This window comes from Hydractinia symbiolongicarpus, chromosome 13 (assembly GCF_029227915.1).
Source record: "Hydractinia symbiolongicarpus strain clone_291-10 chromosome 13, HSymV2.1, whole genome shotgun sequence".
NCBI classification, from domain to species: Eukaryota; Metazoa; Cnidaria; class Hydrozoa; order Anthoathecata; family Hydractiniidae; genus Hydractinia; species Hydractinia symbiolongicarpus.
In genome coordinates this window covers 8,440,896-8,468,835 of record NC_079887.1, presented here as the reverse complement: position 1 = coordinate 8,468,835, position 27,940 = coordinate 8,440,896, and the positions used below count along the sequence as shown (strand labels likewise).

Here is a 27,940-nt window from a genome sequence, read left to right as displayed (position 1 = left end):
TGAAATACGCTAACCACGTGACACTTCTAATTAGACCGAAGGTTTTACTACGCTTCGTTGACTTATTGTTATTATCAAAATTGTGTGTTGCATACTGTTGAAGAAAAAGTGTGTTGCTGAAAAAAATATGGAAGAAAGTCTAATAACAGAAAGTTAACGAATTTTCCTTTTACACGTAGCTTCTCCAGTCTGTCATTGAATTTAAACGTTTATTTATTTAAGTCTTATATAGTCTCGTTATTTAGTATGCTTTGTTTAAATAATTCTACGTTGCAATATGATCTCGATTAGCCAGTGTTAACTTGCCGGTTAGTTAAATGCAAGATTATTTATCTAACAGGAGTCACCATGCAAGGTTTAATGTCTTTAACATCACGGCAAACAAATTTTTAGAAGACTTCAAATAAAAGACGGATTCGATTCTGAAGAGTCTAAATGATTTTGTTAGCCAACAGAAAACCTTTTAATATGGTACTTGTCTTGATCATCTTTGGTATATTTTTCATAGGCCGTCAGTAGACCATACAAACCGTATAAGAATATAAGTGGTTTGTCTGTTAAAAAGCTTTATGACAAGATCACAACATTTTAGGATTCTTAAACTTTGTATTTAGAAAATAAATTAAAAGAAATCAAAAAATGCTTAGCTAGGCGAGTATACAAGGCTTTTTTTATAATTATACACTCTATAAGAATATTTAAGATGAAATTACACAAAAAGTTAAGAATAAAAAATATGCTCATCTTAAAACTTTGTTCGTATCCTAAATGAAATATAAGCAATGATGTTGATGTTATATGTCGGTAGTATGTTCTCAAGTTTCATTAGTAGTATTCTTTCCCACAAAATTGTCTGTCTGTCAGTTGAATTAAACTGCTTAAACAAAAGCACCTCATGTTTATGCATTCTCAGATCTGTTAATCCTAACTTTGCTAAGAATATGCTTAGAATCTCTCAGAATAAATGTTGCCCAAAAGTTAAGAATATTCTTGTTGAAACGAAAAAACACTAGTGTACTAGTTTTCGGCTTGAAATTTAGTTTTATAAAAAAGCGTATACTTTTTTTGTTTATATATAATAGACAGCGCATATTTTTTTAGCTAGGCTTAATTTTATTTTACTTAAGTTTTTTCAAAGCTCAATTGTTGCTTGCTCGTTGACATCTAGTTCGGAAGCCTAAACCAATGTGTTTACCTTCTTAGTTAAACCTTCCGGTGCACCAATCAAAATCAAGATTTTAGTTATAATAACATTTGATGTCGTATAAAACTTATATGAAATTTAAAAAGAAGGAAAGCCTAGGAGACCTTTTCTGTTTTTCTGCATCTCCATTGCTTGCCTGTTTCGTTTTAGACTAAATATTGCTTGCAAGTATCATTTTCGAAGAATTTGAAGGAGTTGCTTAAAAAAAGCGTTCAGCATTATTAATGGGAAATTTTTCTTTTGAATAGGCTGTTCTTCTGAATCTTATTAGAAAGATGTTTTTTAAATCTGAGTGAAAGAATGTTGCAAAATAATATGAAGAGTTCTTCTTTATAAAGATTTCTACGCAGCAGCTGATTGTCAAAAAACTTGAGTAAAGTTTTCTTAAAAATATTGATAAAATTAAGAGACAAATAATAATAATAATTTATAACAAATATTTATGCTGGAATAGCCATTTTCTTTTAACAATCCATTATCCATCGCTGGCTAGTGTAGTTTCGTCCATACAAAACAAGACATTACATGCATATTTACAGGGCGGGTAGCACATCTGTCTGTTCTGGTTATTGCTCATAATAAATTTATTAAAGTTCGCACTTTTTTTTTCTTTCTGTTATATTTTAAGCTTTGCAGGTCGCACCTTATTTTAGTTTGCATAAAAAAAAAAATAGAAAATGTTATCACAGGAAATTTTTTTATTTTGCAGTCAACCTTTTTCGAGAAGAAATTTTTTTTAATGTGTGCTTTGACTTACGAATAATTAAAGTGGATAAGGCGTCAATGACTGCAAAAATACGTAAAACGTTGACATTTTGTTCCATCTTGACTTCTTTATAGAACACCAGTAATCCGGCTTTTTTAACAATATTTTAAATTAGCTGATATTTTTAGGTTTAGTCGACATAAATAATATCAATCTTAATGCTGCTTTCTCTGACGTCATCAAGGTCACGTGATAGCTAGTTAATGGAAAAGAAATACAATGAAGATCAATCTCTGCTACATGAGGATAATGATTTATCTGGTAAGTGGAGATTTTGATTTTTTTTCTGTTTTTGGCTTTTCATTAATAAAGCTACCTCTCAATTATTTTTAAAAGCTAAACAAATTTTGATGCTAAAATTAGTATTTTTTATATTTTCTGTAAGATTTACAAAACGTTCTTCACACATGCTTTTGCAGAAGAACAAGACATTTAACAGGCACCATGATACTTCTTCCCTGTATGTTTTTGCCCTTTTTTCCCCTGGATAATCACCTCCGATAATTATCAGTCTGGATCTCTGGATGCCTGCCAGCTCCTTACAGTTTCCTATTAAGATACCTTATTTGATGATGGTCCTGGAGACATCTAGGATACTCGCTGGATAATTTCTTTGATTGACAGAACAGAAACATTCAGCGAGCCCATTTTATTTGTTGTAGCGTTAAGAGATTATGAGAGTTGAAGCATTTTTAATACGGACATACCATGTAAAAACATAATCTCTTTATTGATTAGGGTTTTGAAACAACAACAAACAAAATATGTATGGACTTTTTATTCTTTTCCTTCTTACCAACTTTAGGTCGAATTTCTTGAAAGTCAACCATTGTTTTGATTTCAATACTGACTATAGGGGGAGCGGTTATCAAAGTTAATGCTTGTCTACTTACTTATTTCGAAGATTGTAGTTCGAAAGGACAGTCTGGAGTTTAGAAAATCTTGTTGTGGGTTTTGAAACTTACTTTTCATACCTGGGTGCAGGAAAAATTTGGGTGCATAGTGTGGAAATAGACCCTCTTGATTGTTACATTATCGTTTATTTTTTTTAGATGTTATTTTGTATGCGCTTAATTGGTGCTCTAATTGCGATGGGGGGGGGGGGGGGGGGGGCAATCACAGGCTAAGCATCGTGTTTTTTGTATTGGGGGCAAAGTATAAACCATTTTTAAAGAACTGGCTACCTGGGTAAAAAATCCTTACGGAATTATTAGTTCAAATGTAACGCCAAGCGTTATGTGTTGAAAACTTATCCTGCATAATAGCAAGCACTGGGTAACTGTTTTATCAAGGGGAGATCCTTGGTTGAAGATAGCCAGGAAGTGCTTAGAGGAGAAATTGTGTGGCAATTATCTAAGGAAAAATTGTTTTATCCATCTATATAAGAACACAAGACTTTCATGGTTAAGTCAGATCTCCAGGAGGCGGAAAATGTCGAGGCTGACTACTTGGGCACTGGTAAATATTGGGCAATGTTTTCAAAGTAGCGGCGGAATTGTGGAGGTTAGTAGGAGGATCTGATTTGTTTTTAAAAATTAGCCAATCAGAATGCGACAAAGTGTGAACAAACTTCTTGTTTTGAACATTTGAGAAAAACAAAATGGCGTCGACATCATACGATTCTTCCTTTGTTGGTATGATTCTTAATAAGATATGAATTTATTTTCTAACTAACAACAACAACAATTGCAAGCTAGTAGTAGCCATCTCCACGAGTCGTAAAATGTAGCAGCGAAAAAAGTAGTCCACCTAGACATTTTCCGCCTCGTGGAGATCCGCTTAAAACATGCATAGCGACAGGGTCGAAAAACTTACCTCGAACACAACGTTGTATCTTGTTTATAAATACAATAAATTTTACTTGTTTGAAAAGTTCGTATTTATTTCTGTGTTTGAAATCCTCCACTTTAAATTTGGAAGCATTTTAAATAATATTTTACAAGCGAGATTTCCCGCTCTTTTAACTCAGCAGCCAAAACTACATATCGATTTCAATTTTGAAACTCTTTTTAGATCACAATGAAAAATTTTACACGATTAATCAATGCATTGAACAGTTGGGTTTCGGTTGGTTTCAAGTTAAACTTACATTTCTTGTCGGTTTCAGCTGGGTATGTTTTTTTTCTTAGTATTTTTTCCAAAACTTTCTGTGTTCTATACATACGTGATTTTATATTAGATTCATAATTTTTCTTACAGCAACTCTCCAATACTTAAAACATAAATCACGTGTGAAGGGAATTTGTTTAATTATATTAGTTGCTTAATTTTTTTTGTTAAATCCTTTTTTTTCATCATCATGTTTATTCCGTCATAAACTTCTCCTTACAAAAATTTATAACCTGCAATTGTTGGCGAAGCGTTTTTTCTGAAATAAATTTTTATATTTCTCACAGATGGCCGATGCAATTGCTATCACATTGTTAGCTGTTTTGGGACCATCTGTACAATGTTATTGGAATTTAACAGCTGAAGAGACAGCACTGATATCAACAGTAAGACTGACACAGTACTATCATTCACATAACTTTTATTTATACCTACGACAATATGAGAGATTTTTTTCATTTGTTTTTGTTTTTTTTATAGAGCGTATTTACTGGCATGTTTTTTGGTTGCTGGTTTTGGGGTTGGATATGTGATTCATTCGGCAGAAAAATGGTAAGTAACGCTTTAACTAATTGTTGCATTCCCATTTGCGGCGCAATAAAGTCTCCTTTGTTTTATACTTAATGTCATAATCATGTTTGTATTTGTGTTAGTCTATGTTTATATTCTGTATTTATTTTGTTGTGGAATTTTCAAAATTATGCAAAATAGTACACCATGTTTTTTCCAAATTTCAAAAATTACATTCTTTCAATTTCCCTCTTCTTTCGGTTAAATAAAATGTTTTTTTTGTATTTTTTATGTTTAATTATTTATTTATTTATTTTTAGGCCATTTCATGTAGTATGGTCTGGATTGGTGTGTTTGGCACATTGAGTGCACTTTCACCTAAATATGTATTATTGCTTACATCAATGGCGTTGCAAGGTTTTGGTGTAGGTGGTGTTGGACAGTCGTAAGTACATTTCCTTCTATCCCGGTGGAACATATGAGAAAAGAAGTCCTTTTCTACTGACACATTTACGTATATTCGTCGTGTTAAAAACCTCTGTGACATCTTGCCTTATTATACGAAATATTGAAGAAATGTTCTAGTTAGATAAAATGCATATAAACCAAATACAAAAGCAAAATAAACTATTGTTCAATTAGAATATTCAATGTAGTTGTTCAATGATCAAGCATCTTCGTGGACCGTACATTAGCTTGGGAATCTGATCAATTTTTTGTTTCCATTTCAGCATCACAATGTATTCTGAATTTCTTCCATCAAAATTCAGAGCGGCTGGTGTGGTGTTTATAAACGTATGTTATATGATTTCAACCACAAATAATTACTAATACTATAAATATAAAGTTTTATTTGTACCTAGCCAACTTAACTTAATTTTGATTGGTGAATGCAGCTTGTCAGGCACTGCTTATCTAGTTTCTACGGTATGTTTATAAATATTTCTTTTCTGTATTTCATCAGGTATTTTACGTACTTGGCAATGTATGTTCAGCCATGATAGCATTGCTAACGATGCATTCTCTTGGATGGAGATGGTTTATAATATGTTCATGTGTGCCGATATTTATTTTTATTTTAATTTCGTGGGTAAGGAAACGTTTGGATTGTTCTTTATATTTTATTTATTTATTAAGCTGTAGAAGCTAATAGGCCTAAATTTTGGCATCTATTCTTGTGAGTGATCATTTTGTGAAATTATAAGTGTTGTGTTTAATGCAGTATTTTTAGTATAGTTGCTGAAATGATGAGAACAGAGATTGAACGTCAGAAGTGAGGGCTTTATCAATTTAGACCATCCGTTGATGACTGACTTAAATGAATATTCTTTTTAGTGGATGCCAGAATCACCAAGGTTTTTAGTAGCTGCTGGAAAAGAAGAAAAGGCAACAAGAGTTTTAGAAAGAATAGCAAAAGATAATAAGAAACGTTTACCTGAAGGACGCTTTAAAAAAATTCCTTGTTACGTATGTATAAAATGTTTACAATACCGTATCTTGTCTATCAGAGAGCTAATGTGGTTGCTAATCTCATATTAGCTCTCAATAATTTAAATAATACATAAAATGCTCACGTACCGATCGCCTAAAAGCTCTTCGCGATCTCTTTTTAATTTCTTTATCCATTTCACTTCTAAACCAGTATGCAACACCCAATGATTTGAGTAGATTTACTCGTTTATAATCTAAATTTACGTTCAGCGAAAGCAACAAAGTTTTTGTTAGACCTGAGAAGTTAAATAGGATTTTGTATATGCGTGGTATATTTAAAATTAACATCCATTTTCGCCATCTTTGTGGCATGCTTTTCTTATATTTCAGCTCCGGAAACCACGTGGTAGAGTAAGTCAATTATTAGAGAGTGATCATAAACGGACAACACTTATCTTGTGGGTATTATGGTAAGAGCGTACATATATATACGAAAGCAAACTGTTCTTATCAAATAACAATAACTAATATTAAATAACTAACAGATGGAACAGTTTTTGCTTATTTAGAAGTTAGTTCCTAATAAAAAAAGAAACACAACATGTTAGATTCTCAGCTGTTGTCAGCAACTCTTATATACTTTTTTTGCATTTTTTTACAGGTTTACTTCTGTATTCTCATATTATGGTATCATACTCTGCACGACCATTTTGTTGAATAAAGAAGGTACAAGCTGTGGTGTTGGAAAATTAGGTAAATAAATGAAGCTACTTACATTTTTGTCACCTCATTTCTTTTTGTGTGCATTTAAACGAGGATGATTTGTTGATGAAGTCGCTAAGTGTAAGAAAAGACGTCTACAATCTTGAACAATTTTTTATAAATGGAGAGGCAATTCGGAAAGATTTTGCCCGCAAGTACTTATAGACGCGCTTTTCAACTATTTTGAACTTGTCGGTGTTTACAGAAGACATAAGTCTTTAAATCTTAAATGATTTGAATAAATCTGCAAGCTTAAACGGTGGTTATTGTTGCCGACGTTGTTACCATGACATGTAAATTGGAAGGACGTTACGGGCCGTGATAGGGACTGTTTCGTTATACCCTCCTTTTCAAGGAGTAGGCTTACGGTTAAAGTTGCGGCAGGTACTAATGCTATATGTCAATTTCCATAATAACAGAAAATACGAATTCTCCATTAAAAAATTCTTTTGCCATTTCATTGTTGGTATGTTTAATTATTTAGATGCTACAAATGTACCAATGTTGATAAGTAACGGCACGATATACAGACGAAATAATTGTCATGCTATGACAACAAATGATTACTTAGGTTATTTACTTACTGCACTTGGTGAAATACCAGGTATCGTTGTTATCAGATTCTATTTTTACATAAATTGATGTTGTTACTGCTGCCGCCATTGTTGTTGCCGTTGTCATTGTCGTTTTTGTTGTCGTTTTTAATTGCTGTTATTATTTTTGTTGTCGTTTTGTTGTCGTTTTGTTGTCACTGGTTTTGTCCTGTTGCTCGTTTTTGTTGCCGATAATGTGTTGTAATTCTTGTTCTCTTTTGTTGTTATTTTTCTAGACGGCAACGTTGTTGATGTTACCGTTGCTATGCGACCGCATAACTTTACGTACTTTCGTATTTAAGGTTTAATTATAACTTTCTTGCTGGCCGAGAAAGTTGGAAGAAAAAATGCGATGGCTTTTTTATTCTTCGGATCAGTCGTATCCATATCATTTCTTCATTTATGTTTAAAAAAGTAAGTTTGCATGTGGTTTAAGTCTTCATGGCATCTCCTGAAGTCTTATCTTATAGGACTCTTGTTTATTATTGATGTGCTTTTTTGGTAGTTTATTTATATTTTTATTCATTTATTCATTTATTTGTTTGTTTGTTTGTTTGTTTAGATTACCTCTTGTTTTACTCATCTTCGTATTGAGAGCATTCCTAACTGGGATAGTTCAAAGTGTTTATCTCTACACACCAGAGGTAGGGTCATAATAGCTGTTTACTTGAAATGTTTCGCCTAAAGCGCCAGGAATTATTTCTACCATGCGATATATATGTGGAAATGATAATATTAAATAAACAAAAGCTTTAGAAGTAAGAATAATTTATTTAGGTATATCCAACTAATATAAGAGCGGTCGGTCTTGGAACAGCAAGTGCAATGGCAAGGCTAGGAGCTATATTGACACCGTTCGTGTCTCAAGTAAGTTCAATATCAAGCTTTACGGAAGGAACCGATTCTGCTTTTCATTCCAGTAGAACATTTCTTATATGCAATAACTAAAGCGTGGATTTTAATGACAGTGGCAGTTGATCTAAGGTGGGAAACCCCAACGTTGCTGTCGAGATCTTTGTCGATTTTACTGAAATTTGAGATTTTTTTCTTACATGACTAAACAACCCGCTTGATTGGGATGTATCTTACGCATTTAGCATGCATAATCAACATACGAGGTCACGTGATGTAAATTTCCAGTCTTGTTCAAATGAAAACAGCTAAATTTTTAATGGTAGCTTGATTATCTGTAACAAATCAGAAACTTTGTATTAATCATGTTTTGAAGTAAAGAGAATTTACTCAAGACAATGTAAGAACTTCATGTTACATACGTTTCATCTTTTAGGTAATGTTGGAAAAGTCTCCACACGTAGCAATTTTTACTTACTCTATCCTTCTTTTTATATGCATCGGGGGATCTTTTATGCTTCCTAAGGAAACGAAGGGTAAAACTTTAGAGGTAAGAAACATTCAATTTTTGCCACTCATTAGGAGTTTCGTAATAAAAACTTGGTAATTTTTGAAATACTTCACGTATTACGAAAGAAACTTCACAAAATCAGAGAAGCTTTTTAGGCATTTTTATTAAAAAAAAATTACTCGATTTGGGAAGAATTTCACGCAATCCAACAAAATAATTTAAAAGAAGTTTCAACTAATTCGACACAAGTACTTTGCTCAATTTGTAGGTCTTTAATGAATTTTAAAAAAAATTCGCAATGACGATTTTTAATTTTGCCTAAATCCACCCTAATCCCCACATAAGTGTCATAAAAATTTCTTTGATAGAAAAAAAAAATTTTTTTAATGGATTAGGTTTTGGAAACTAATTATTTTCGCGAACAGCAAGTTTCTCAATCCTTTCGCGGAAACTAATATACGAAAAACCGACAAAAAGTTGCAAATTTCGCAGAAATTATTTCCCACGAAACAAAATTACCTTATGGCTCATTTCTATTTGGCTGCCCTTTCCGCTAGAGCTAAAAAAGCTCACGAGTTTAAAGCACGCACGCGCTAATGAGACAACTCGTGAGTTTTCGCTATCGCGGAAATTGCAACCAAATGGAAATAAGCCCTTAAGTATGACCAAATGATAAGTTATTTTGGCGCGCCCAAAACATATTACTGCGCGTAGTGTAGTAGATTCACCTGCGCTCTCAGTTCTGGCGACCGCGAATTGATTCCCGCTTACTGCCGCGAAGTATGTTAGCGATTAATAAGTAGCTCTACTTCAATTTGCATAATATACTTCTGAAATAGCGTGAATTATTTCTCATATTGCGTGAAATGACTTACCAGGACGTTTTTTTCCCGTTATTATTGGTCTAAAATCAGCGAGATCGATAGAAAGTCATGTTAAATTGATTTTTAGGAAGTTGACGATGATGAATGACAGTGCAGCCACACTAGACACTATGTAATTGATCAGAATTCTCGTTTGCTGATAAGTTTGGTTGCTATGTAAAAATGCTCCATGGTCAAGCGACAATTTTGATAGAAGAAACTTTTATTTACTTATATGTTCTATATTATACATTGTATATTTCTTTGCGATACGAAATTCGCAAAGAATGAGTGAATAAACTTTAGCATTGTTGTAAATATTTTTCAAATGATACCTAAAATTATTATTCTTTGTTTTTACATTTACTGTTCAAGTCAATGTGACTAAGAATAATTAGTTTTTCTTACTTTATCATATATCTTCAGTCAACAAAAACAAGATATTTTATATTAACAAATCTGTTAATCATCGCATATAGCGAATTTATTGTCTTCAACAGTAAGATTTGTCAATCAACATACCCACTTTTATTATTTAATATTATCTGGCTTCTCATCGGGTATACCCACTTTTATCATCTAATATCTAGTTTTCCATTGGGCATAACAAATTTATATTCTAATATCTGGTTTTCCATTGGGTATAACAGCTTCATTTTCGAATATCTGGTTTTCCATTTGGTATCACAGCTTTTATCATCTAATATCTAGTTTTCCATTGGGCATAACAACTTTATTATCTAATATCTGGTTTTCCATTGGGTATAACAGCTTTTGTCATCTAATATCTAGTTTTCCATTGGGCATAACAACTTTATTTTCTAATATCTAGTTTTCTATTGCGTATAACAGCTTTATCATCTAATATCTAGTTTTCCATTGGGTATACCAGCGTTGACATCAAATATTGGGTTTTTAATCAGACATATCTTTTTTAATGATAGTATCCAGCCTGGTAAAAACCTGCTAAAGGGGTTATATGAGATAATGTTAAACATTGTCATTCAGCATGTCAGGTTTAATATCTGATATATAGATTTTCGTACGAGGTTTTAAACTCATTACTTTTTTATTTTACATATTTATTCTTCCTTTGAAAGAGGAATAAAGTGACTCTTTTCCATCTCGCGCATGTGCACATATACTGGAAATGCTGGACACAAAGTGGCGTAGCTAGCTCCTCATACTTCCCCAAAACTAGCTATATTTTAGCTGTTAATTGTACCAATGTGGCCCAAAGAATACTACGAAATAACAATTGAACTAGATCCACATATGATTATTCTGAAACCATGCTAAATCGATTACAAAAATAAAAAAAAAACATATAGGCGTTACAAAGGCAGTACAAAACGCTTAGTATCGATTTTAACCAGCATTTTATGCGGTACCATGTTTAGATGTTTTGGTTAGCGGTTTATATTTGTACCGGATAGGGTGTCTGTCCACACGAAACTGAACGTAACCGAGATTGCAAAATCGAATAATTTAGTTTTGATTCAAAACGTGAATTATTTTGCGTCAATACCAAAATAGTATGGTTTGAACAAAAGAATCGAAACAAAATGGCGACATTTAAAGTTTTCGTTTGATGTTTGCACCTTTAAATAAGAAGATTTCGCTAAAAAAATGATAAACATGGTGTAGTTCTAAAAGACATAACTCGTAACAATGTTCAGCTTCTTCACTATGTTCTGCACGAATATGATCTCAATATGAAAATGATATTCACTATGGGAACTGACTTTTAAAGAACAGCATTTATTTCTTCACTATTAAATTCGTAAACTAATATCTGGTGGATGAATCTGACCAATTTGTCATTTCCGTGACTGTCACACAGTCTGTGTTGTAATTACTGTTAAGTAGTTCAGCTTAGTGCTTCTGAAATCACCTAAAGTGAGACAAAACGTTAACCTTTAGATCTTAGGTTCTATCGGAATATAAAAACAAAATAACACGTCCTTGGGATAAGATTGTAGTACACATTGAAACGTGATCTCTGTGCGCAAGGTGGTCACAGAAAAAAAAGATTTTTGCAGGAAACAAAATATTTTTGGTCTAAATTTTTGGTTACGTAGAATTTAAAAATTCGTGACTGTTTATCAGGCAAATTTTGGGTAAAAAAGGCATTGGCGTCAAACAATTAAAATCTGATGTCCCTATCATTCGTATGCTGTTTAATTTATTTCAAATGTTAGCCAAAGATATAGGTAAGGAAAAAATGAAAAACAGTATCTCCATCATATCTGGTTAACAATAGGTTTAGACTTGGAATTTGATTTCACTATCACCATCGTCACAGAATATGAAGCATAAACTCCAATCCTAGTTGAAAAACTAAAAGAAACTTAGCAGATATACTCTAATATTAACAGTAACAAATTGTAGCTACATTTTATTGACATTTGTGGTGCATTTGCGCAGTTCTTTAAGTTATTCAAAAAGTATTAGAAAAAATATGGAAAACACGAGCAGTTACATGAATTGTATATAAATCTTTTAAAAGAATAAATACAAGAATTTTTTTTTTTATTTTACAATTCTAATATTTTGCGCTAAAATTATTGGTACAACGTCTGCTAAAACTAAATATATGACTTTCTCATTAAGTACAAAAAAGCCACCAATATGTGACATAATAACACATATAACAATAACGAAAATAAATCATATTTAAGAAATAATAAAATTAAAGAATAAAATTTTGACATACAAAAACTACATTGTAGTTTGGAAACACTAACTGAAGTGCATTTAATGTCATTGTGGCGTCACGTTATGCAAGGTTAAGATTTAATGTCATTATGGCGTCTCGTTATGTAAAGTTGCCATTTATAAATAAAAGAGACACTTTTTAAAATTAAAAAAATCAACAAAAGACTAATTCGTCAAAGAATTAAATTTAATTTATACTTGCATGTTCCTCGCTAAACAAGAAGTACTTGTTGGCAGTGAACTTTGATTAATAACTATGAGGATATTTCGGGTGCATCAGACTTTTCGCTGCCTGCCTCTCTACTTTTTTGGCGTTTCAAATATTCCAGTACAGCTAACTCTTTCGTTTCTTTCTTCTTATTTCTAGTTTCGTATTCCAATCTAGTATTAAGAAAAAATGATTTACGTATTTGAGGTCGAAAGTTTCTTATAAAACAGTACTGCTGAGTTTCTGCTTTTGCCCATATTTGGTTCCTTAAAAAACAACACTTAAAACAACTTCCTAAACCGCACATTGAGTCTGTAAAGTGCCTGACTTCGAGAGAACATAGCTTTCATACAAAAATAAATAAAATATTAGCTTACTTATGGCGAATAATTCTTTTCACAATATCAGCAGTTGTAAGTTCATTTCCACTGTTAACCTCCTTAAAGATGCCCAGTTCTTTTGGATAAGCATAAGGGTCAGTTTCATCAGTATCATTCATTATTGGTGTAGCACCGTGAACCACGACGTTGACCTATAGCAAAAAATAAGAAGGTAACCATATTCATACTGTTTATGCCGCGAATTATCTGCATACTGCGAGAAGAAAATAATATATTTTTAGGACTTAATAATATAATAAATTAGGTATAAAGTATGGTTTTTGATTCACAGAACATACAAAACAGAAAAATAAACAAATCCTTACTTTAAACTGATCAATAATTTCCTTGGTAACTTTGTAAGGTGCTCCAATTATGACTTGGTTCACATAGCGGCATGCCAAGACACTTAAAACGCGCTCGTGAAGATTCATGATAGGGAAGTTGCTCCCTTTATAACGATTAACAACTTCATCTGTATGAAGACCAACGATGAGGTACTGACCATGCTCTTTTGCTTTCTCCAAGAAATCTAGCAAACCAACATGGAATAGGTCAAAAGCACCTGGGGCATAAATGATTTTATCTCCAGGTTGTGGATCTTTTCCATCAGCAAACTGGACGATTTTATGAGACGAGGGCAAGAAGTGAGATACACCAGTGTATGGACTATGTGTTGAAGAGTCTGACCTCGTTTTTTCGATGTCTTGTGGATTAACATTACATATTGGAGTTCCGTGATCAAAATGACTTTTTGTCATAAGTAACATTCGACCAACAAGGTTTGTAGTGGAAACACCTTCAGTTCGTTTGCATTCTTTATATCTAATAAAATGTCAAGAAGTCTAAAAACTGAGATAAATTGATACTTAATGGAATTTCCACCATCTGCTATAAAAAGTTACGGAGAAATGTTGTAATCCTAACTTAATCCTAACATAAAGACAGAAATCTTGTGGAGTTTGGATGGAGTAGCCTAAGCGAAAAGGAAAGAAAAATCATAAAAATAACAAAAATAGAAAAAATTTCTAAATAACAATTATTTTTTGGGAAAAATTCTGAAGTTGTATCCAAATTAACTAAAATAATTGTTTTAATAATTTCTTTATCCAAAAATTTTCTTAGTAGGCTGTCAGTAACACTTACAATTAATTAATTAAGGGGATATTTAGAAATGCATTATGGTATATCATCACTAAAATAAATTCTAAAAGTCTACATAAATAAAACAACAAAAGACAAGTCATATTGATATAAATGAACTGTGTGAAATATATACCTTCCGTTACTTTTAACGATGTGGTAGGTATCTGTGCCATCAGCAGTACAAGTAATGTCATCACCATGCACACAGAAATCACAGTTATATTGATCAAGTGTTTCTAATGTTGTGACATAAGGTGCTCCCTTTACCACTTCATCAACCCATTTGATACCACGCACCATTTTATACCTAAAAGAAATTAAACTCTCTAAATGGAATATATTTTTGTGAGAATTTGATTTCGCAATTTCAAGATGTTGTGCTTTTTACAAAAGGCCTCAATTGATACTGTCACCATTTTTGAAAATATGTTCTCACAAATTTCGTCAATTCCATCATTCGCAAAACTAAATCCCCATGAAATTCAATTTTTTAAAACTCTTTTTGGCAGAATTTGGAAATAATAAGTCATTGTGTTGGCATAATATTTTTAACTACATCATTAATAAAGTCAGTTTATCATCACTTGTGGTAAAATCACATCATTCTGACAAATGCTAAAATTTATTTAATCAAATTCTGTTTTTGCTATGTTAAACGTTGATATTTATTTAAATTGCCAATATGACTTAATAATAGTGCTGCAGTGTTTGTGGAAATTGTGACAAAAATTATTTTCTGGCACTTAAAATGCTGAAACACAAGGGTTGTAAAGCATTATGGCGCCGTAGATTAGTGGTTATAGCTCTCGTACTCTGTGCGGGAGACCGGGGTTCAATTCCTCTTGACGGCTATTCAACATGGGTGAGTGAATGTTACCATAGCCCCGGGTTAACACAAGCCATGTGAGGGAAATTAGGAAGATGGCACACTGTGTGGGCAGTTGGATGTTGCCAGGAGTTGTTTAGTAGAGCGCGGGCCCTAATTGGGTCTGCGTCGCTCAAAAAATAAGCATTAAATACTCTAGGACTCTCCATGGCCCCTTCTGGAAATAATAGACAGGGTGTCTATCTATCTATCTATTTTCAAAATGATTTCTAGGAATTGAACAGTTGATATTGTTTAAAGCACTAAGCCCTTCTAAAACGCGTGTCTATTATTATGGTGTAAATGGCTTATGTAAGAAAGAATATACTGTAGCTGACTTTCATGCGACCTATAACTATACTTTCAAGAAACAATCCCCTGGGCAGTGATTCTGTATTGGCCAGCGAATGTTACCATAGCCCCAGGTTAACCTAAATCATATGAGGAATATAGGGAGATGGCACAATGTGTGGGCCTTTGGATATTGCATGGAGTTGTCTGGTAAAGTGCGGAGCCTAATTGGGTTTGCGTAGCTCAAAATGAACATTAAATGCTCCAGGACTCACCACCTAAGCCATGGTCCCTCCTGGAAATAATAAACAGGGTATATCCCTTGATATTTGTGAGGCTAGCCATGTAAAATATGCACATCTATCTATCTAACCTCTGAAAAGCTGTATGACATGTTGAGTAAGCAGTCTTTTTGCTTTGGTTAGCCTGGGGATGGATTATTGACTGTTAAAAGTAAAAAAAATACTGCTGCATTTGAAAAATGTTTTTGAAAACATGTCCTGGTGGCACAATACCCTCCCCCTCCCTCCTCTTCTTCCCAGACCATTTGGATAGATCCTTGCAAATAGCTAGCTACCCACTCACTACGAGACATAAATTGTGGTTTAAGGAAGCATTAAAAGATTGATTTGCATAAATATACCTTTCTTCCTGAGTAAACACTGGGGGACCTTTATTTACTTTTATTTCTTCATCAGAATGCACGCCCACAACGAGGTAGTCACCCATTGCTTTAGCCTGACGTATTTGGTTGGCATGTCCAAAATGTACCATATCATAGCACCCATCACACCAAACTCTGACAATTTTTCTTTTCTTGTTTGCACTTTCAGAAGACATCTTTACGTAGGGCTATTATAAATTCGAGACAAGACAAGGGCAAAAAGACGTTTTTGCAACCTGTGCTTTGGCTTTGTTTTGTTGTACCTTGCACCCAAAAGGTTAGTACGATGGTGATTCGTCAGGATAACTCTAATATTATGCGATTTGCTACTAAAGTAATCCTGATAATTCCTTCTTAGTCAAAGCCTATCATAATTCAAAACCAAATTAGGTACCAGTCTTAAAAAAAAGAAAAGCGCACTGCGAAAAGATCACATTACTTCTAGTATTTCCATCGTCCGCCTTTTAGCGGACGGGAAAACGTTCGGAAAGAAAGCGTATTATTATTTCGGCACGCAGCAACGTCGCTTGCCTTTTTGACGCTCGAGAAACAGATTCGGGGAAGTGCTTTAAATAGAAAAGGATCAATCATATTTATATATTCCCCTGGCCAGGTTGCGCAGCCAAGCCAATTTCCTTTCCAGTCATTTGCGAAAAACAAACCTTGAAAAACGCCGGGGCGTGGATATGGCACGACCATTGAAAATGTAAGAATATGACTCATAACGTTTGTCTTGAAAAATAAATTTTGACTGCTGTTATCAACTTCGTCCCCAGGATGTTTTGCCTCCGTGATGCGTGACAGCGACTTAGCACTCAAGAAACCCTGGAGACGAAAATGTGCTGTTACTTGATTGTTTAGTCATAATTAGAGCAAAGAAATTAACAAAACAAACCTCTCTTCTTCGTTAAACACCGGAGGTCCTTTATTTTTTTTAATTTCTTCATCGGAATGTACGCCCACCACTAGGCAATCTCCCATTGCTTTAGCCTGTCTCATTTGATTAGCGTGTCCAAAATGGACCATATCATAACAGCCATCGCACCATACGCGTACTTTCTTAACTGTGTTATTGTTTTCATCTGTCGCAGGCATCGCAGTCGAGACAGTAAAATCTTCCTCTATGCATACAAAAGACTGTGTATACTGTACAATCTATAGGTTGCATTCACACTATGATTATTGGTGACTGAACAGGCTATAACAAAAAATTGTCTAATGCAACACATCTTTTGAGAGATCTTTATATATATAAAAAACGTTACCATGTCGACGCAGCGCAAGTCAAAACGTTATGTTTACATGTGAATAAAAAACTTACGTATAAATAAAGCGAAAGCTGCGCAAATAAAAACCTGATGCTGAGAAAATCCATTTTATACCGTCGTTGTATTATAATATGCTTTAAAATTAAAAACTATTATGTTCTATTGTACCTCGCCCGATGTTGCCGATCCTCTTGTGCATATAAGATCCGATTTCTTTTACTCCCTGAGAGACTAATTTCGCCTTAAATTTTAACCATGTTATTATATTATACCGAAAATTCATAGAAATTTGAGGAGTTGTTTGCAGTAGACAATATCTTAAGCCTCCAAGCCAAGACATCTAAAAATGCTTTATTAAAATATCTGACTTGGATTTTAGGTTAAAAACAAAAGGTCTATTTGATATTTTAATTATCGCAATGGCTTTAGAAAAGACACATAAAAAAATGTGTAATGAAAGTTTTGTAGTAATTTTTTAATGTTGTCATGTGAAATTGTAGTCACAAAAACCCTCCTGTCGCTATGCTTCAAGCAGAGGAATTTTCTGACCGGACAAGTTGTTGAATAACAAACTTATTCTCAGAATTTATTTTTGCGGTAATCAATATTGGGACTGTGTTAATATCAAAGCGCGAAAATAGAAGCATGAGAACGAAGTTGTGTTGGTTGCAGCTTTTTTAAGGCCAGATAAATATTGTAGGTTATATTATTTCGGGTTTGAAAGAAAGTACGTAGTATGAGGACTCAAAGTACACGCTTTTTATAAGAATATTCAAATTAAAATTGGACAAAGAGTTAAGAATATCCTAAAAATTTGTCCATTTTGAAATTTCGCTTGCATTCATGGCCATAAACATTTGTTTTTTTATTCATTGTTAACTTATGTAAACTTGTATTCTATCATGTGTGATATGTCTTTTTCCAGGTTTTATTTTAAGTATTACGCGGAAAGTCTAGTAGTCTCTCTGTCAGTTGAATTTGGCTACTTAAACAACGTTTCAAAACCAGTTTGCATTCTCAAGTCTTTTAACTGTGCTAAGGAATATGCTAAGAACATATCAGGACGATTTCTACCCAAAATAAAAAAAAATAATGTTGAAAAGAAAAGACACTATTTTTTATAATATATATACCTTTCATGTTAATCTTGTGAAGGAGTTGGGCGTACTGTTTTCCTTCTCTGACTACGAAGATATTTTCTGTGTTTATTTGGCAAAGAAAACTTATTTTATTTATGTTCTTAGAACTTAGGCGTTTTCCTAGAAATCGTAAAGCTATGAGATTACTTTTTTGTATTTATCTATTAAGCATAATCTTGCTAACTTATTTGTTCTCATGTTTTCTTCAAAACCTTAAATAATGGCTATAGCTTGAAACTACCACTATAATTTTAATAATAATCCTATAATGAGTATTAATATCTAAAGTTTTTATCAAAACTTGATTTTACGTTGTAAGATTTATTTCATCAAGTTGAATTTTTATCGAAAAATGGATTCACCTTTCACGAGTAATCTTCACCATTTTATTACTTGGATTTAAAAAAAAACTAGTAGTTAACCCCTGGAAAATTCCACAAGTTCTCCCGGCAGCGAATTATCTACTCTGTGCGGAAACCAAACCGAAGCTGCGCGCAACCTTTATAAATATACAGAATACGGTTGTTATCAATATAGATAAGACTAGTTGTTAACCCGGAAAATACGTTACTTCATCCGTCAGCAAATTATTTACTCTGTGGGAAATCCGCAATGTACCTGTGCGACGCAGTATTAAAACACACAAAATACTGTCTTCAAAAGAGAATAAAAACGGATGGTGTCTCTTACATATTTTTTATCCATTCAGTTAAAATTGTGATAAAAAAATTTTACAACTTGACCTTGAACTAAAGTAAACGGATTTCAGTCCGTTGGGTTAGTTCTTAGTAACACGTTTATCCTTTTTGTAGCAAAACCCAATGTTTAATTAATTTATGATTCTAATAAAGCAAAAATAATTCTAAACTATTCATGAACATAAACTTATGTTTATATTTGAAAAATGTCAAAAAAACTGTTTTTGTCTCAACAACACTGGCTGGGATTGTTGGTCTAAAGTTATAAAAATGAACGATATTGAATGTCAATATTATGTTATATTTGTGTATGAAAAACATAAATTACCTGGGCTGATTAAAACCAATGATTTACTTATCCTTCAACATAGACAACGACATTTGCACTTTTAACGAAGAATTTATTATGAAAGACTGTCTTGAATTCACAAAACGCTTCGAATCGTATTTAATTAATTTTTAACGAGTATTGTGTATACATGCTGATACAAAACGAATTCGAAGAAATAAAAGCCATATACAACCTCGGTTTTAGGATCTCTTTTTCGTTACTATGAATGTATGGAGACAAATTGATGCTTTGTTGGAGAACAGAACAAAAAAAAATAGGTTTATGTATATATATATATATATGATATGGAAAACTAAAGTTTTAATGTTCTTTGCATACTTAGCTCGTCAACGGTGTCTATTTCTTCTTCAGTGTGAAGTTAAAAAAAGTATAACACAACGAAGAAGCATGAAAAGCAACTTGCGATACAAATTTGTAACTAGACCTTAGAAGCAAAACACTGTTTTATTACTCGATATTTGAATAGTGTGATTGTTACGCGATAATCGATAAACTCGAAAAAAGTGTTAGATAATTTTTTACGTCTTCTCAGTTTATCATTTTTTGACCAAATTAACACCATTCAATAGAAATTTATCTGGCTTTCAGAAAATATTTACTTTTATTTCGCCCACTCAACCAAAAGTTTTTCCCCTTTACATTATTTTTGTAGATCCGAGGTTAACTTAATTTTGTTTCTGCTTAAGTCTAATCAACTAGTTCTTTCATTACATGAAAAGGGAAGATAAAAAGGAAGAAAATACACAGTAAGATTTTCGATTGGATGTATATATGTATATATATTTTTAGTTGTAACTCAACTTTAGTCATGAAAATTAAGAAATTCTTACATTGAAGACTAATAAAACTTTTCTTGACTATTAATTTTCCAGGCTGATTTTACACATATAAAGGTATTTTGTCAACAGATGGGCATCTGATATAATATGATATCGATATAAAGTAGGTATGGGGCGTTTCTCCCTGATTAAGAGGGAACGCCCAAAAGAATACGTCAGTCATTGTTGTACACGCAAACGTTGAATAATAAATAACATATACAAATCATACGATTGTAATACAACGATGGGACAGATGCAAAACGCACAAGAAATTGCCACCCATAGAATAAAACTTTGCATTCAAAAAACGTTCTAGATATTATTCTTTTTCTAAATTCATTGATTTAAGGAAACACGAGTTGGCTCAATATGCTACTTTAATCTTGGTTTACAATAACACAAAAGGTGTTAATAGAGGTGTTAATAAAGGTATTAACTACAGTTGCAAAACTGACACCGTTACGGCGGATTTCAACAAGACGATTTCTATGGGGAATTTGCCGGCAAAATGGATCTAAACTCACAGTTTAGTTAATATTCCGCTGTGAACTTTTAACCAATCAGAACGCATTCATTAGGTTTTATGATAAGCAAAACTTCTTACTGGAAATAATTTTAAATAGCAATGTTGTTTTTAATACTGTAAAGACTGTCCAAAAAATATTTTTTTTCGCCTTGTGGGAATCCTTTTTTACGACTTTATTGGAAACACAATGTTTACGGATTTTATTGGAAACATGTTGTAGAACAAAGCAACAATTGCTTTGCAGATCTGCGATAGAACAACAGCAAACAAACAAACGGATACACGTAAAGGGAAAATAAACAAATAAACAACAACAACAACAAGCAATAAAAAAAGCAAATGTTATTTAGTGCTCACCTTAAGTCAAAGCCTCTGAAATCAAATGATGAAAGAAATTTATCGAAATTTTAAATTCAAACTATGCCATAGCTTGCATTAACTTTTTAAAATAGAATTTAATTTTCTTTTTATGCAAACAAGCAGACACCTGCATCCAAAGAAATGTTGTTGTTTTATTTTCAAAATATAAATATTACATAGCTGTTAAAGATGTTTTATGTTTGTTTTTCTAAAATTAATACTTTTCTCGAAAGTAAACACAACACAAAAAGATTTACACAAGTAGCCAGTTACGTAGTGTTGCCATGTTGTGTCTTATTTTTTAAAACAAGTCCTTTGAATTAAAATTCGTCATTTGGTGTCGGTGCACAACTGTGGTCCATATATGACATTGTATAAATCCGTCTTTTTCTTAGAAAAAGATAGCCATTTGTGCTTTTAAAAGTAATTTTAATTAACGCATTTAGAAAATTCGCCATTGACACCTTTTTAAAACACATTGACACCTTTTTAAAAGACTTTTTGAAAGGTTGCCAGTGCCACTAGAACAATATAACTTGCTATGATGGCGGCTGTGGCTGTGGTAGATGTCGACATTTGTTTTGTTGGTTATTCTTTTTTTGTATCAAGGTACTTTACCGTAACACAGTATTATATGCCTTTTTTATTCTTTTTCTATTTAGGTGTGCAAGTTACTTAATGATAGAGATGTAGATGACGATGCTGTTGATGAATTTCACGGAAATTTAATTAATATGACTAGCTAGCTAGCCTTCTTGAAAATTGGTCCAATCTTATCCCAACTTCTTTTTATTGACTGTGGTATTAGCTAGATATTATAGTTATATATTATAGTTATTAAAATTGAAAATGTTTACTAAGGATAGCCTCTTTAGTTCCTATTGGTACTGCTATCAACGAGGTTCCTGCGAAGAGGGTCCTAGTGCATTTAAATTTTACCTCATTTTTTCTTATTCCAACTGGATACTAATGCAGCATCGAATACTGATGAGCAGCAACTTGTTAAACTAAAAGAAGAACACATGCTATCTGCGTCAAAGCATGTTGCATGATAGAACAGGGAAGTAAAACCCAAGATACTAAAGATCTCTCTCTGGAGAAATTAAAAACTATGAAGTTAAATTGGCATTGGGTGATTGTGTAAGAGAAGGGACGTACAGCGCAAATGTAACTTTATATGAAGCGCTAAAAACGTGTAAAAAATGATTTTATATATTAAAACTCAACATTTGACTCTACTGATGTAAATTGCTTTTATGAAAATTTCAAACGTGAAAAATGAAGGAGAAGCTTATGAAAAATTCACTGAAAGATAACAATGGGAAATACAAAGTTTTGAAAATTAAATTGTATTTTTAGACCAAAAATGGAATGTTTAACAAGCGATTCTTCTAAGGATGATCCATTACTTAATATTACTAACCTTAACACAAAACAAAAAAAATATTGATGACTTGTAAGATCCGTCAATCAATATCTCAAGCAGTAATAAAAATAACCAAATTAATTCGGCGCTTATTGGAACTAACAAGAAAGGTTGCCACAGTTATCCATCTCATTTTTCAGCCGTATGGTTTAAGTTTATCGTATCCGTCAACGGGTCATACATAATTTAGACCTGTAATGAGTATCATCGTTAATGTAAAGGCTGTTTTGACTTTTATTTAAAATGTTTAAAAAATGTTTTTCACTCCGAAAAGGCGTCCCGCCTCCAGAAAAATTTAAACACATGGACTTATATATACGTGAGATTAAATAACCGTAAAGAATACTAACAAGTAAGTGGTTTGTATGATGTGAACGATGTAATTTTTTCTGAGAGTAAATAAATCTACAAAGCATTTTATAACTGCCTCTTATGCAGCTTTATTCTTCTTCAAACCATAAAGCAACTACAATCGTGGTCACAATATGTTGGGACAAGACAGCGAATTTCGAAGTTCGCCACCACAAGTAATTGCGTAGTCTCATTCTATATTAGATTCGCACATCTTGAACTTGTCAAAGTTCAGATTGACTTGATTTCGGATCTTAGGTTATTTAGTAAATACGAAATTCTTAAAATGTGCTATTTGTTGCTGACGTCAGCAAGGCCATTAATCACGAGTTTTGGGCCTTCGTGGTCCCCAATGTGAATTATGTCGGTGTGCGGGCGTGCTAAAGAATGTGACTAGCACCTTTTCAACAATCTCTCTGCCTGGCCTGCTTGTGTGCAAAGGTAGCGACTTTGCAGCTTGCCGGCTGCAAAGTCTTGACTATTTGACTCTTTTTTCCATATTTGGATAATGAGTAAAAAACTGCCTTAGTCTCAATATTTTTGTCCCGATTGTAGATACTTTTTGAACTTTGTTAAGTGCGTTTTTAATATTTAAAAAGTTTATGCAGATTTTAACGAAATCTTATTTTTCCACGTCGGCTACCTAGAAAACATTCGTCACTTCTGTCAAGTGTCGACACTCAAGATCAAGTTTTACTGGGACGCTACGAAAACTCTTTGAAAAATTGAAAATCGTGTTTACATTTTTGCAAAAACAAACAAACACTGTTCAAACAAGATAACAAATATTGGTTATTTGATTGGAAATCAGTCTTATCATTGCAGTTGACCATTAATTGCTTCTAGCGATATCCTTCAACATATCCTTGGAAAAATACCAAAGAATCGCCAACGAAACGTGAAAAAAAGAAGAAAAAGAACTATAAATCTGATTAGAATTTGTCTTGATTACAGAAAAGTACTTCAGCTCTATCTCGGCTATCTATGGTAGGCTTTATAATCTGACGCCGTCATTACATTTATCCAGAGATATTATTCTGCCCTTTTCTTCACTCCCTTACTTTTTTACATACGATTTAGAACGTCACAAAAAAAATGATTTCTACAAACTGGATTTGAATCTAGGTAAAAACGAACCATTTCACTTCAGCCTGAAGTTTCGCCAAACAAAATCACTATTCAGGAAGTACCTAGCTAGCTAAACTATATGAAAGTATTACGCAACCTAATAAAGCTACTAAAACAGCATAACATATTTTCAAGACTTTAAAGACGTTTATTGTAGTTACCAAGATAATTCTTTTTGTATAGTGTGTCTATATATAAATAACGTAAACTTTCTGGCCGCTCGCCAGAGTTCCACCATTATTGGTCGCATAAATTAACGTATACGTATGACGTGTTTGCATAATCTGGCCATGTATTTGCCGACAACGCCAAGCGAAATCAGGATATTCTTTGCCGTCATCTCTCATATCACCAAAGGTAAAAAAAACCTGGGGACGAGGGTGCCAGCGCTGGTTTCATGCTTATTGGTCTACTGACGTTTTTCGTATTGTTTAAATCTAACGAATTTACGTAAGACAAACACGCAGTGTTTCATGGGCGAATTTTGTGAACGTCCAGTTAAGGTTTTAATCAAATCAGCCTTTTGCTCAATAAATTTATTAGAGGAGAGAAATAGGATCTATTTTTATCTCCAAGCTGTCTTTGCTACCAAGAGTTGTGAATAAAAGATGATGAATTGGAGCTTGTCACTGTTAGAAAGTAAACAAAACATGAAGGACTTATGTTGGGCGATAGTCTTTTGACGTAGTTGGAGTATCGACTTTTAGAACAGGGCAGACACGAGTGATCTTCCAATGCTAAGGAAAGGTTTTTTTAGTTTTACCAGGTTTGATGTAGCGGAACGGTCCAGTTTCGTGTTCACTAGAATAGATGTACAGTAGACTCCCGGTTATTCGAAGCCTCAAGGGGGATAAGAATTTACTTCGAATAACCGGGAGTTCGAATAACTGAAAAATTCGTTTTCCCGCCAGATTTTCAACTTAACCTTAATGGGATGGACTTTTCTTAAGTAATTGAGGCATTGTGGTTCAGTTGAGCGTGTAAACACAAAGAATTTTTACTTTTTGAAGAAAGAATAAATTTGAACAAATTGTTAACAGGTTTTAAAATATGAAAGTTATAAAGAAAATGTATCTAGTAAATACAAGGAGTTCAACTCTTAAAAAAATCTTTAATGCTACATTGTTTTTTACTATCGATGTAGTGTTTTTGACATGTACGTGTTATCATGTTTAACTGCTTTCTGATTTCAAGACCATTCCGTCAAACAAAGACCATCTTTCCAACAATTCTAAGGCCTCTTCCAACTCTGACTGCTTTGGATTCTTCGGGGGGATGTCATGTGCCTCAATTTCATCATCATCGTCATCTTCGAGATTCGGCGCGTTTTGATCTTTGTCCTCATTAAGTACGATTTCCACGATTTCCTCATCAGTCACTTCAATTGATTTACTCGTGCATACCTCAAAATCAATATCCACAAAATCATCTGCGTTAAAGATGTCGCCGTCAACTTCTCTTTTTTTTAACTCGCTTATGCTGTCAGAAAGAGATTTAAATGGGTCATCAGCATCATTGAGACTCGTGATCTGTGCTTCTTTTGAGATGCCTGCCTTCTTAAAGCAGTTTTTAACGGTGTCTTTTGAAACAGCGTCCCATGATTTGACCAAGATTTGCATCCCTTCAAGAATGTTAATTTTAGGGACCTCTTTACCGCCGTCAATGAACTTCATTTGACGTTTCACAAGATTTGACCGGTAATATGCCTTCACCTAGGGCATTTCCTGCTGCAAGTCCTGTTAAACGAACTTTGCTGAACTTTCCACCAGCACATCTTTCACCTTTGGCATGATAGGTATTTGTTGGAAGCATCTGGTAGAACAAGCCGAATTCATCAGCATTGAAAATGTCTTGTAAATCATAGCGTGACAAAATGGTTGGCAGGTGGGTTTCTTCCCAGCTTGCTGTCATCCCTGGTGTACAAGACTTTTCCTCTCCAGAAATAATTCTGTAAATGATGTTTTGTCTGTACTTTCATCTGTCTAGCCAGCCTTCTGAAGCTTTAAAATCAGGTTCGTTGAATTGCTTTGCAAAATCCAATGCTTTTTCTCGAATGATTTGACCACTAATCGGCACAGTTCTTTCACGAGCGTTAACGAACCACTTGTAAACTGCTTTATCAATGTTATCGTATTTTCCGGAAGAAAGCTTTTGTCTTTTAACTCCATACTGGCCTGATTCATACTTGGTAAAAATGTCACTTTTATTCTTAACCCAGTATGAAAGTGTGTTAGGTGGGACACCATACTTTTTAGCAATAGACTTTTTAGTTGTTCCTTCTTTTTCAAGCTCTTTCAAAGCAAGATATTTTTCTTTGATCGTCAGAACAGTTTTCTTCCTTGACGTTGTCTGAGCGGTTGCCATCTTTAATGTGGATTTGAAGAGCCTTTAAAAAGTTTGTTTACATCCACCCACTTGTTTTTTAATCGAGCTTTCGAAACGTTCGAAAATTAGATGAAACGTTTGAAAATCAAAGGAAACGTTCGAATTTTGAATGATCCTTTTAAAACGTTCGAATGTTATAAAACAAAACGAAACAACACAACAACAAAGCAGTCACACCATAATTAGGACGAAGAAGTGAAAATTACAATGGATCTTGTTTCAATGATAATCAACGAAACACAGCCGATAGAAATCATTCTTATCAAGTATTATGAGAGTAACTCAACCGTTATGGGATATCATGAGTATCAAAAGAAATGGAACGCTGTTATTGGTGAAGTCCTAGAAGCTAAAATGGAACCAACAAACGACATAGACAAATATGCAGTGGCGGTCTGCAAAAAAGGAGATATTGTTGGTCATTTGCCTAAAGAAAAAACAGGAAAATTTGCCAAAACGATATTTTACTTTCTGAAGTCAGAGATGTTGTGTACTTGCAAAGTAAGAGTGACAGGGAAAAGAACTAACTTTGGAGATGATAAGGGATTGAAGATCCCCTGTTTGCTTCAATTCTCTGGACCGAAGGAGAATATTGAACTTTTGAAGAAATTGCTTGAAGAGTGTAAATAGCCATGAATATTGAAACCTGATTTTTTGAAGAAAAAAAGTGTTTTAATCGCAGAAAATCAATGTTCTCACTCGACGATCTCCCAATAAGAAAAATTCGAATAACTGAGGGTGACTTAGCCTATAATTGGCCCCAAGGGGAATAAAAATCACTTCGAATAACCGAATTATTCGAATAACTGAAGTTCGAATAACCGAGAGTGTTTTTGCCTGAGTTGGGTAAGCAGATCCAAGGGGAACGCCATCTCACTTCGAATAACCGAATTATTCGAATAAGTGCAGGTTCGAATAACCGGGAGTCTACTGTAGTTCCAATCCTTTACAAGACTCGGTAATTCTCCTTTAGGAAGCGATTGGGCGGGTTAACTTAACATCTTTTAAAGAATTGTGGCGTGCAATACATTCAAGTCGAGATGATTAAAAATGTCCAGTTGGTCCTCTGGATCACGGAAGTTCTGAATATTCTTTTATATAATCGCTATAGGTTACAGTTTTTTTTATCACAGATGTAATTTTATCTAGGTTTGAATCGTTTTTTTTTTATATTTACTAAGATGTCAAGGGTGTTATGGACAATAACATCATTGGTAAGGAGAACATTAGTATGCGACACTTTATTTGGGTCACTGATGATATGGTCGATTAATGTTTTCTCTTCTTTGTTAATTTGTTGACATGCTGAACAAAGCTATACCACAAAGGAAACCCACACCTCCACCTCTTTAGTCTTTCCAGGTTTTCCAGATCAAATTGTAACCAGGAATATTTATATAGGTTGTTGGTTGCCCTTAACCCTATTCGGTCCGGGGTTTTTTGAACATACTATGACTGGGGGGGCGGAATCCGCCCCCCTTAATAACTTTTCATAGGGTTGTTCAAATTGAACCAAAAACGGCGCACTTATAGTACATAATAAAAGGAACAAAATGGCATCAATAAATTTTTGCTTTGATCAGCAGCAATGCCACTATCTGCTTAAAATTTAA

At 33.5% G+C, this 27,940-nt stretch overlaps 3 protein-coding genes across 8 annotated transcripts; 1 reads left to right on the top strand and 2 right to left on the bottom strand.

Moving 5' to 3' along the window:
• The first annotated feature begins 1,748 nt into the window (after positions 1-1,748).
• On the top strand, positions 1,749-9,948 carry LOC130624061 (putative transporter svop-1). Of its 2 annotated transcripts, XM_057439627.1 has the most exons (16): positions 1,749-2,231; positions 3,984-4,081; positions 4,367-4,465; positions 4,560-4,631; positions 4,910-5,034; positions 5,321-5,384; positions 5,554-5,679; positions 5,925-6,056; positions 6,411-6,490; positions 6,682-6,773; positions 7,267-7,386; positions 7,678-7,789; positions 7,938-8,019; positions 8,153-8,242; positions 8,664-8,777; positions 9,690-9,948. In XM_057439627.1, the coding sequence occupies exons 1-16, from the start codon at positions 2,174-2,176 to the stop codon at positions 9,708-9,710; spliced, it is 1,485 nt and encodes a 494-aa protein (XP_057295610.1). In that variant the 5' UTR covers positions 1,749-2,173; the 3' UTR covers positions 9,711-9,948. The 2 variants fall into 2 exon arrangements, with proteins under 2 accessions (XP_057295610.1, XP_057295609.1); XM_057439626.1 differs by lacking the exon at positions 9,690-9,948 and having other exon boundaries at positions 8,664-9,680.
• A 2,131-nt stretch (positions 9,949-12,079) lies between these two features.
• LOC130623746 (ethanolamine-phosphate cytidylyltransferase-like) lies at positions 12,080-21,156 on the bottom strand. Of its 5 annotated transcripts, none has more exons than XM_057439261.1 (6): positions 21,035-21,156; positions 16,769-17,071; positions 14,187-14,360; positions 13,234-13,732; positions 12,905-13,059; positions 12,080-12,700 (listed from the first exon to the last, which is right to left on the bottom strand). In XM_057439261.1, exons 2-6 carry the CDS (start codon positions 16,966-16,968, stop codon positions 12,574-12,576), a joined length of 1,155 nt encoding a protein of 384 aa, XP_057295244.1. In that variant the 5' UTR covers positions 16,969-17,071; positions 21,035-21,156; the 3' UTR covers positions 12,080-12,573. The 5 variants fall into 5 exon arrangements, with proteins under 5 accessions (XP_057295244.1, XP_057295243.1, XP_057295245.1 ...); XM_057439260.1 differs by lacking the exon at positions 21,035-21,156 and adding an exon at positions 19,307-19,438; XM_057439262.1 differs by lacking the exon at positions 21,035-21,156 and adding an exon at positions 18,275-18,328.
• Positions 21,157-25,916: 4,760 nt separating this feature from the next.
• Positions 25,917-26,306, bottom strand: LOC130623045 (tigger transposable element-derived protein 4-like). The gene has a single exon (XM_057438550.1). The coding sequence runs from the start codon at positions 26,304-26,306 to the stop codon at positions 25,917-25,919; it is 390 nt and encodes a 129-aa protein (XP_057294533.1).
• Between the last annotated feature and the right edge of the window lie 1,634 nt (positions 26,307-27,940).